The 12017-nt window shown below is 32.7% G+C and overlaps 1 protein-coding gene across 2 annotated transcripts in view; it reads left to right on the top strand.

The window, feature by feature from the left end:
- The window catches only part of LOC150088840 (uncharacterized), a 194647-nt gene that overhangs the window by 176573 nt on the left and 6057 nt on the right, over window positions 1-12017 (top strand). For both annotated transcript variants that reach the window (XM_090369699.1, XM_090369698.1), the window contains exons 8-9: window positions 3306-3398; window positions 10144-10365. In XM_090369699.1, the coding sequence (XP_090225825.1) occupies window positions 3306-3398; window positions 10144-10365 (315 nt within the window). The remainder of the gene's footprint in view (window positions 1-3305; window positions 3399-10143; window positions 10366-12017) is intronic.

The raw sequence follows: 12017 nt of genomic DNA, 5'->3' as shown, positions 1-12017 counted from the left end.
GAATTGGAGAAGAAGAAGAAACAATAAGCAGATAGCTTGTGAAATTTTTGAAAAGAAATGATGACGATAATGTGATAATGTGAGTTTTAGGGATAACGAAAATATAGATGTTCTAGAGATCGACAACAAATCTTCCAACTGTGTAATTAAATGCAAGCTCAGAAAAAAAAAAAAAAACATTCATGAATTTAAAGAGCCATCATCACTAATTTTGGAGATGTCAATTCAACAGTGATTGAGGAAAACAAAAGAAAAAGAAAAGATGCTCTGCAAATGTCTGAATCTCATGGCAGTGAGCAAAGTGAACCTGATACACCCACATTTCTGTATGAATTTGGTTTATGTAATGTGTCAACAAATAATACTTTTTGGCATTTAGTTAAACAGTTCTGAATGGACTGAGCAAGGTCAGTGCTGATGGGATTCTTCCTCTTGCTCAGCCTACATGATATTTCTGTATTTATTATCATCAAAGAATTAAACAAAAATGATCAGAGTGGAGTTGGACCTTTATTATTCTGTAGAAATCATCATACCAATGATTTATGATATTTTATTTTCATTACTCAGGAGTAATGAGGTCCATAAAACCACCATATATACATATCCACTGCTAAGTTAGTATGAAATAAATTAAAAATAGATTAAAAAACTGAATTAACAGTAAGAAATGATTGTGTAAGACAATTAATGTAATTAGGTTTGAAGAACATGTAGGACAAATAAATGATTGAAAACAGCAATCTCAGATATCTGTAGGTAATTTATTTGAGCAGAATGAACATTATTATAGTGAACAATAACATATAAACTTGAAATGTTTCCATTTTGTGGGAAACATGTACAGAATGTTTATTAAGAAGCAATACAGCCCACTTCATCAATAGGATAGTAATAGTATAGTAACCAGGAAAACTGGTTGCAAGATAGATAAATAAATAATAAATTCAAGGAAGAGCTAAACAAACTATTGAAGCAGATGGACAGATCATGTGGAAAGGGGTTTTTTTTTCTGATAAATAAGCTTGCTTTTTTGCATCGTTTACCACTACTAATACTAATACTGAATTGCCTTCTTATTCAGTGGAAAGGACATGTCTGGTGGATGAACCAGACAAACAATGTAATTGGGCAGTCCGAGCAAAGCTTGTAACATCTCTCTCAAAATATGAATATGAGCTATAGAACAGTGATAAAAATCTACCCTTCTGACATATTGGGATATTTGTATTGTGAAATACACAAACTTATTTAATATCTAAACAAGTTTGTAAAATTGTTTAGTATGATTAATATCTCTCAGTGATATATATCTCAGTGCTTTTCCACCACATCACGTGTGTGTATTGATTGATCCTTTTGTGCTGACTGAGTTAATACTTTTAATTCAGTTATAAAAAATTCTGCGGTTAATTGGTACTAACCACAGAATTTTCATTCCTGTAGATCTTTTTCACAATAAAAACTTTCTGGTGCATATTGTAGATAAATTTCAAATATCTACCCAGAGTTTTATATTAACCCCAGGATCTCACATCTGGTGAGTATGGGCTTGGCACACCCAGGATCCTGAGCTGGATATCATCATTCTGCTCTTTCTTGGTGATTCCTTTCTACTTCTGACTCTTGTTTTCTCTCTCTCTCTCTCTCTCTCTCTCTCAGGGTAATTCAGAAATATATATTTTTTTTTGGCTGGTGCAGCATAAGCGTCAGGCTTCCTTGCACCATATGGCTAATAATAATAATTTTGAGACTACAGGAATTAGAAAAAAAAAATATATGGAACTAAAATGGCTCAGTGAATCAAAAATCACTGTGCATGTGTAAATAATCATTTTTAGGCACATTAGCATATGTGCACAAAGTGTGTATTGTCTGTCTTTGTGCATATAATAACTCAACTCCTAGTGGATGGATTTTCATAAAATTTTATATTTGGTTCTTTTAGAAAAATATGTAAAATCATTACAGATTTCATTCAAATTTACCAATCAGCAGTTATTGTCTTCCCATAATCCACATGTAATAACTTAACTCCCGATGGTTGGTTGGTTGGTCGATCGATTGGTCAAGCTACCTTATATTTCATTAAAATCAGTCCAGTGGAAATCTGACAAATATCATTTCTTTGTCTGTCGGCCTGTCTCTCTGTACTCATGTAATAGCTTGACCTTTAGTGGATTTGTTTTCATGAAATTTTATATTTGGCTCTTTTAGAATGATTTGTCCATCGATCCAAAGTTTCATTAAAATCAAATCTGACAATTGTTATTAATAGAAATTTTGTAATTATTATTTCTTTTTTTTATACATGTCACTTAGGTTATCCATATACTATATATTGTAACTGGAGCACTGGGTAATATGTTTGTTGCTGTGTGCTGATTGGAGGAATGAATGGGTAATGTGACAGATGTGCAGAAACAAAATATTCCTCATTCATACTTAAAAGTTGTTGCTTTTTGTATGTTTTTTTTTATTAAAATCATGGATTAATACCATTTGCTAATGTGCTTGAAATGTATTGCCCTAAGTACGTTAACTAACTTTTAATTTAGAGTTTCAAACTTGATGTGGGGCTTGCTATGTACCTTTTTGCATGCAATGATAAATCCACCTGTTTAAATTTTTTGCATTGTAATGAAGATAACATTATTGTACCAATATTTTAAGGCCTTCACAATTAGTGCTGGTCAATAAACAATAATTATAGCTATTTATTATTTATTAAGGTTTGTTTGTTTTTTTTTCTCATTTCTTTCCCCCACTCTGGGAAAAAAATTAACATTTTTCCATAGTCATAATGTGTTATCTTTATATATGATATTAATATGATATATATGTATATATATATTTATGATACCTTTGTTTTTCAATCATATTTAGAAGTTGTTTAAACTATGCACTATATTTTTTTTATTATTATACTAGTACCATGGATGGGTTGAAGAACAAGATTGAACTTGTTGACATTGGACTCAAATTTCTGTTGGTTGTATTTATCAGGAAATACATAAGGAGGAAAATTATTCCAGAGAACATGTGTATGAGGAATAATGAAAAAGAAGAAAAGTTAGTTAGGTGAGTTTTCAGTTGAACTGTGGTTCCGAATAGCAGAAACACATTTGGAAGAAAGGGATGAAATTACAGAGTACATTTGGAAGCATAATATTTATAGAAATATTTGTAGAAATTTACATATTTAATCAAATTACGAATTTGTTTAGATTATCATTCATAAAAATATAGTAAATCTTTTATCATATTAAAATGCTAATTAAAGATAGCAATTCTTATTTTTATAGAAAAAAGACAAAGTAAGAAAACAAAGCTGCGACCGCCAACTAGAAGTTCCTATTTTGGAGAGCAGGATGAACAGAATCACACAGTTTCAAATGGTAAATATAACAGATAGAAGGCTTAAGATGTATTCAAGCTGAAAATAAAAATTACTTTTCATGTTTATATTGTGATTTTAAATGTTTCTCACCAACCAATAATAAAATAAAACACGGAAACTAGAATCTTGAAAACTATGTTTACTACTATATATTTAAAATAACTTGACAACTAAAAAGGATAAAATACATAAAATATATATACATTGAATAAAATACATTAAAATACCAGGTTAAAAGCGATAACACTGAGCGTAGCTTTTGAAGGCTCCTGCCTTCTTCCTCAGCGGTAGCTTCCTTGTACTACGGTGCATCTTAAGTACCAGCAGGTTTACGGTCTAAATCACGTGTTTATCTCCTATGTACTGGGACCGGAAGCAGCTCGGGAGCGCATTATACGGAATCGTTCATCCCTTCTGAGGATCGTGGCCTCAAAGAGGGGATGAATCCGCAAACCTTTGTCTCTATTAATGTTCTCTGTTGAATTAATCTGCAAACTCTCGAGCCACTTGCGGTCCCAGAACCTATGCACTCGATCAGTGATGATAGCTTCGTCCGGGAAGATCTGGTGTTGCTTCTCCCAAAAATGTTCGGCCACTGCAGACTTGCCATAATCTGCATTGCAGTTCAAAGAATACATAGTCAAATTGGAAGGTAAATTTTGAAATGAATTTTAAAAACTGAAGGTATACAGGCAGTGTGAAAATAACATGAAATGGTGTATGTTTCTGATGGTTTAATTTAAGTAATCTGCATTATTTATGCATTGCAGAATTAGGTTTTTTACATGTTTAAATCAGATGTCAATTTTACAAAAGCAAAATTTTATAATACTTATATAAGCAGCAGCCATTATCAATCCACTGCAGGATGGAAACCCTCTCAGCAATTCACGTCGAGGATAAATGCACCATAATCTGCCACTCTGGTCCAGTTCGGGTTGGCAGATTGACCATATTTAGCAGTCAGGGCTTTGAACCCAGTCTACTCAAGTAGTGTGTGTTACTGCACTCCCGCTCCTGACCACTCAGCTACGGAGGCCTAATACTTATATAGTGAAGATCAAATTTTTGAATATATAACTCACATACATTTGGAACATATGCATTAATATCCATATGACATATTATTTGTTTTATTATCAAATACTTCTATTCATAAATGTAAAACACAATAGCAGAACAAATTACAAAATAGTGTTAAAAAAAAGCTTCAAACTTCAGCATGTATTTCAAGAGCATCCAACCTTTGTTGGCTAGGGACCAAAACAGATAAAATGCCAAACGTCATGGGCTGCATGGGTTGTTAGGCAAGAAAGTTGCGGGCCCCAAGACCATTTCCTTATCACTATTACGCGTTTTCAAAATAAACTTAAATTTTTGTTATTTACAGTTTATTTATTTATTGTTTTTGTTTGTTTTTTTTACATTTAATAATTAAATGTAAATCCACCAATTATAATACTAATAGCTATTATTACACTATATATAGTTATAATAATATTGCTAAATTCTGAGTAAGATACATAAAACATGAGAAAGAAATATAGAAAAATTGAATATTATTAAAACAGATATTTTTAAAAGTCAATGTGAAACTACATTTTGTTACAAACTTGTTTTAAACTCAGGGTGTGTATAACACTTGAAGTCTGTCTATGTGGCTACAGGCTACACAGTGTCAGGGAGTGAGCTGCACACAGCCTACAGACCGTGGGTTGGACACCCCTTTTGTGTTATGCCCCTTCTACCTTCAAACATATCATTGCTGAAAGCAGTACTACATGCATCCATCTGTGATCTTACCAGTCACAGAAAAATAGAAACTGCATTCCTTACCAGATGATCATTGAGCGATGTGCTGAGGCATTATCATGTTTCATACCTACTAGAATAGATTTCTGCAAACTGTTCTCTAGTTGTACACCAAAATGAATATTTTCTTATTGCTCATTAGCATTTTTATTACAAAGGGAAGAAACACAACTAAAACTAAATGAAATAAGGGTGAACCAAAAGTCGGTGTACACTTTTATGTTTAAAAAGTATAGAAACATTATAACAGAAACTAAACTTTTATTATTTAACAAAATGGTGTCCTCAGTGCATAATTCTTCAATTATCACTGTTTTTAGGTGTCCTGTGGTATGCAGTTTCCTGGAATAAACATGGAATTTGTAAATAGTTGCCCAGAAAAAAAAATAAATAAATAAAAAAATGTGCTTAATTTGGTGACCTGGCCATTTACTCACTAGAACTACAACGCGTGATCCACTTATTTGGTAATTTTTATTTAGAAATTTCCTAACTTTGAGGAAATAATGTATAAGAGCACCATTCTGCATTTTGAAAAAGAGGTATTTTCCTTCAATTTTAGAATAAACAAAACAAAATCTGATAAATCCCCTCAAAGCAAATTCTTCTCCAAATAACCACACCCAGAGGGTTTAATTCATTTTAAATTTGGATATTAGGGTTCTCAGTGGCCCAATAAACACAGTTGTGTTGATTAACATGTCCATTAATTTTAAAAAGTACTTTACTAGACTACAAGATTTCATTGGAAAAATTTTAAATATTTTCACACATCTAGAGAAACTTTCCTACAATTTCACCTCTCCTATATGGGATCATTGTCATTAAGTGGGCCGACCGGGCTAGCCTGGTGGGTAAAGTGACTGCCTGGCAACCCAAAGGTCGCGGGTTCGATTCCCGCCTCGGGCTTGGATCAAAGTACTGCAAAAACCTTGGGAGGTGCATTATGGCCACAGAAGCCTATGCACCAACAACTACCAAAAAAAAAAAAAAAAAAAAGTCATTAAGTGTGTGACACAATTTTGAAATGTAAATCTTGACTCCTGAATCTTTTAAAAATTCTTACTGAAGTCTGAGATATTTCTAGCTCACTTGAAAGCTTTTTGTGGATTTTGTTGGGGGGATGGAGGATTTGATTCAGAGCTTGCATAGCATGTGTAGTGTTATATTCTATTCAAGCTGAATGTGACCTTCTATGTCTAGAGAGATAAGCAACACTTTCTGTCTCCTCAAAATGCTTGATTATTTGATAGCCTGTTTAAGGGTGATGGAGTCAGAATGCTTAGCGGCTGTTCTCTTTGGCTGAGCATCATACTTGGATGTATTAACAAGGTACTTGATACTTGGATGTATCGCGTTTACTACAAGAATTCTATCTTGGGATGTTATTTTAGCCATAATACTTATAAAACTTTACTCATCTGTTTAAATATATTTTTAAAGGTACTTTTTTTAATATGTATCCTGCCTTTTTGCTCACCAGATCTTAATTTTAGCTGACCTTTTTCCACTGAATGAGAATGTGTTCATGGACTGCTGATGTTTGATTATACCTGCACAGCTTCACTGATGTGCATGTGCTTGTGGCACATTACAGATTTTGTGTATGAGCTCAGAAGCATTTTGACTTTATTTTTCATATACACGATGTTTCAATTAAAAGGCACCAAGGTTTGTCTCACTTATTTTTAAATTTAATCTATTTCTTATTTGGACTTTTTTTTTTTTTTTTGTCTTATTGGGAAAAAAATTTACTTGGACTAAGTATTACCATTTAAATTTTGCCAAATCTGCTTTTTTTCTCAGTGGGAAAATTGTTCACCAGCCTTGGTAATTCAGAAAAGAATATAAACTGATTATTTAAAGGAAAAAGAAACAAATACAATGGTTGTAGCAGGATGAGATGCAGAACAGATAGCTGTGCTGCAGCTAAATATACATATGGAAGAGTGTACATCATATACAACTATTACAGTTTTTTTTTGTTTTTTTTTTAAACAAAAATCAGTTTACCTATGTTTCAGAGGTATACCAATGCATTTTTAGACTAAATTGAGGATGGGGAACAACTTTTTCATTGAGAAAAATGATTGATAAGCAAATTTTAATTTAGAAATTGTAAAATCTAACTGGTAATAGTACAGGCTTAACACCAAATTCAAAAATTTCAGCCCAAATATGACAAAGAAAATTACAGATGACAAATAGCCAAAAAACCTAAAAATAAGTGAAATAGACCCTTTTAATTGAAACACCCTGTGTAATGTATGGTATTATTCAAGATAATTAAATAGTCTTTATTGAAAGAAGTGCTTTTTTTTTAATTAGAATTGCTTAGTATGACTACATATGGTTACAGTTGAGGATGCAATGAAGAGGAATCCTTGTTCCGCCCTTCAGGAATCATGTGGATGACAATAGTCATCCATGGAATTTTAAATTTAGTTACACTTTCAGCAGTTCAGCTCCTAGTACCGTCCTATCTTAAACTAACTTATTCTTTCTGTGTGAATCGAGGTCAGGTGGCTGTTAGTTTACTGAGTAATTGGCACACAAATTGGCCTAGAGGACAATAGTCATCCATGTGACTAACCACATTACAATTCTACTCTCCATTTCACTTTCTGCATTCTGGTTCGCTGTTGATTCCCAGAGTTATTTTATTCTGTCCTTGTCACGATTTCAGTTTTTGCTTAGATTTTAGAATGCAGTGTCCTTGTTTTCTCATATTTTTTTATTTGTTTAAGTAGATTTTACCATGTTATGTTCTAAAAGGATTAAGAGTAGGTGATTTCAGTGCTGAGAGTGAAGCACAATTGTTACAGTGAATGAATGAGTGTACACATGATGAACTAAACTAACATAATTTTATTTACCTATACATAATACCTATATTCACTGTAATAAAATATTATTATTTCTCCAAAGCAGTGTTTCTTCAATATACACTGGTGTGCAAAATTTAAGGACCAGTCAGCTTTTCACCTGTAGCTTCTTATAGGAGTGGCCTGGATATGGGAAAAGCATACTAAAGGAACCTCATGAGGTACAGAAATGAAGAAGGAAACAACACAGACACAACGACAGAAACAAAACGATACAGAGGGACTTTATTCAAAAATTGCAACATAGCACTGGCTGCCATGATACAGATGCATCACTGCCAAATATGGAACAAAGGGAAGAGGTGATCCTCAGTAGGAGATATGGCCACCTCTAATGTTGATGCAGGCTTTGCACCACCTGTCCATACTTAGTACAATGTTGTTGATAAGTTCTTGCGGTAACATCATCCATTCCTCTGTCAGCGGCATCTTCAGCTAGTGAACATTTTCTGATGGGTGTGGACGTGCCACTAGGCATCTCCCCAGAGCGTCCCACATGTGTTTGATGGGATTTAGATCGGGAGAGAGGGGCAGGCCAATCCATACGAACAATGTCCTCACTTTCCAAAAGCATATCAACAGCTGCAGTGCGGTGGGGTGTGCCGTTATCATCCACAAACATGAACTTGGGACTAATGGCACCTCGGAACAGATGCACATGGGGAAGGATTACCTCAGTACAGTAGCATGCACCAGTTACAGTACCGCCTTCCAGTATCTGGAGTTGTGTACATCCATCCAAGATAACGCCTCCCCAGCCGAGAACACCTTGACCGCCATATTGATCCCTTTCAGTGATGTTTGCGGGGTGATGCCGTGTGCCAACCTCTCGCCAGATTAGCTGACATCCAGAATAGCTGCTGAGACTGAATCTACTCTCATCAGTAAAGAGTACCTTAAATAAAGATTTTGTGGTTGTAACCTTTAGAAATAGTGTTGGTCCTTAAGTTTTGCACACCAGTGTATATAGTACATATATCATGGAAGCCAGTATCTTTACTCTTTGTTTAACGCACACGAAATATTAATAAATATTCTATTAGTATTGAACATCAGCTTATTCCATAATGAACCTTCTATAAATAATAGTCTACTGATTGATAGTATAATCATAATCGATATAAATATTCTATCAACATTGAACATTAGATGATTAATTGTGGCTGTTCTTTTTTCCAAAAGCTTAAAACCAGTCTGTAATGTCTCTGAATAGATCATTAAAAGCACCTATTATGAAATTACAAAGGGGCAAAAAAAAACCACAAGCTTAAAAATGAATTTTAAATGGGAAGACAATAGTAATCTGTGCGACGAAAAGTGTCACGAAAAATCATGCAACCAATGAAGGGTTAATAATGGTATAGTCTATAAATAGATATTATTATGATTGTGGATGGGTGTATTATGTAGGATGAAGAGGGAGGAAAGGGGGACCATACATACAAAATTATATCTAACATTGATGACAAAAAAAAAAAAAAAACATACCAGTTTTTTGTTGTTGTTTTTTTTTTCCCTGTATTTTCAGTGTTTCAAGTGGTTTCTGATCAAGAGTAAATACTAATATAACATTTAGTATTATTTTCCATTTTTCCAACACATGTTGTTGGCATCTCACAGATGCCCATGTGGGAATGTGGATAGCCTAGAAGATAGATAGATGCTTCTACTTACCTGGCATCTGTTAAATGCTACACAAAAAAATGTCTCATAATCCATAATATATCAAAAGAAAACAGAAAATGTTGTATAACCAGTTAGAGAATATTGTTGAGGTACAGAGGAGAATTTGATTTCATTTACAAATAAAAAAAAAAAACGTAGCATCTGTCAAGCATACTAGCAATGGAAAGGTAAGAATGTTAATCATTTCAGGCAGTTATAAACTAGAGCTGCTATGAATGTCACCTGACTTCTGAGGGTTATTTTTGTTTTTTTTTTTACATTTAGTTTCTTTATAAATTATTATGCCAAAAGTTTATTATTAATCTCTTGCAGTATTTATATTCTTTTGTATGTTTTCATTGCATTACTTTGCTTCAATAGATATATTGTCAACCCAAAAACAGTCCCAGCTGTCAGCCCGTAGTCCATATTTCAAAATCTCAAAACAGTCTGTTAAAGGCATTTTGCCAAATGTTTTACTTCAATGGAGAAAAAAGCAAAAGTGGACACCTCCAAAATCACCTTTTAATTTAATTCAAGAAAGTCTCTTCCATGATCCTTGGAAATTACTTGTGGCTACCATTTTTCTTCACAGAACAAGTGGTAAGTTATTTATTGTTTATATATAAAACTTTTGAAATTTTTTTTCCATCAGATTTTATTAATAACTGTACCAATAAGATTAGATTGTTTTGCAGTTTAATTCCAAATGTATAAAAAAAAAAAAAAAAAAAAAGATTTATTGTTTACTATAAATGCACTTTTTGTATACTAGATTTTTTTTTTTTTTGTAAGCATAAATGTTTCTGTGAATTTTTTTTAATGAGAACCTCATCCAAAAGGTATTAGAACCTATAGTACTTATTATTTCTTTCCATTTTCATGGAAATAAATAATAAATACTATAGGTTCTAATACCTTTTGCTATTTCCATGAAAATGCAAATAACTTTGAGTAAAAGAATATTAGAGGTGTAAAATTTACAAATAACATTCTTTATTTTGTGCATGGTGTCACCATCTGTTGACAGCCTGGAAAATTACATATGCACATTGAATTTTCAAGAATTTTTAAGTGAATGTGGCATTCAGCATGGAGGAGCATTTGTTCATGGTGGAATATTACTTCAAAACAGAGTTGTGGCACCCATCAAATCTGCAGTATGAAAGAGAGAGAAGAGAGAGAGAGAGAGAGACTAGGAATGTGAATGGTATGACTTATGTTCACACAGGTATGCAGCATTTTCAAACATGCCAGTTATGGTGTGATCACAATGGTGATTATTTTCAACATTTTTTGTGACTAACTAAATAATGCCAGAGATAGACAATATCATTCTCTGATGGTTTATGAACAGTTATAAAGTCTAGCACTTTTTTACTCCAAGTTATTCACATTTTCATGAGTTCCTCATTTGAAAGATCACTCTACAAATAAAAGAGTGATCTTTTAAAGGTGATTGATGATAAATGTAATTGATGAAATTCTTAATGATATTACTTTGTGGCAACCCCTTCCCCCAGTGATAGAAAGCAGAAAGTACAGCGAATTCAGATAGTCTATGTTTTATTTGAGAATTTTATTCGAAAATTTAGAATTTTTTCATTGTTTCTGCTACTAGAAAAAGGTCTGAAAAGCAAACCATAATGTAAGGCTAGTACTTTATCAATTTATAAGGTTAGCAGTTAGAAGAATAACTGCTTTCTAATGATATTTATAAATCAGTTTATCTTCTAACTTTATTTTTAAAAAATGCAGAGTAACTCCTCTTCAAACTGTTCATTTCTTCCTTTATCAAATGTAATAAAATTATACATTAAGGAAAGCAGGGATGAATTTTCAGAAACCTAGTGCTGCATTCATTGTATTATGCAGTTTAAAATAAATTAGTTATCTTTCGATAATATGATGTTAAACATATTTGCTTGATCAGATTCAAAATATATACAGTATGTGCTAATGATTTGAAAAAAAAAATAAAACAGCTTATAGTAAGTTGTATGAAACAAATCATAATCACCCCATCTATCTATCCCTCCATTTCTTCCCCCCACATATACACACAAAAAATTACATTACATGGGACAAAAGTGCAAGACATTAATTAAAATAACATAAAAGGAAAACAATGCTGTTAAAGAATGAATGAAGTAATAAAAAAAATTCAACTTGTGTCACTTGACTAGTAACTATAATGGTGTACATTGTCACATATAACCATTTTATATAAAGTATTTAACTGTTTGAAATTATAT

The sequence above is a fragment of the Mastigoproctus giganteus genome, chromosome 3 (genome assembly GCF_048544385.1).
Source record: "Mastigoproctus giganteus isolate SK-2022 chromosome 3, ASM4854438v1, whole genome shotgun sequence".
NCBI lineage: Eukaryota > Metazoa > Arthropoda > Arachnida > Uropygi > Thelyphonidae > Mastigoproctus > Mastigoproctus giganteus.
Note: the sequence above shows the minus strand (reverse complement) of the source record. Positions and strands in the feature narration are given on the sequence as shown.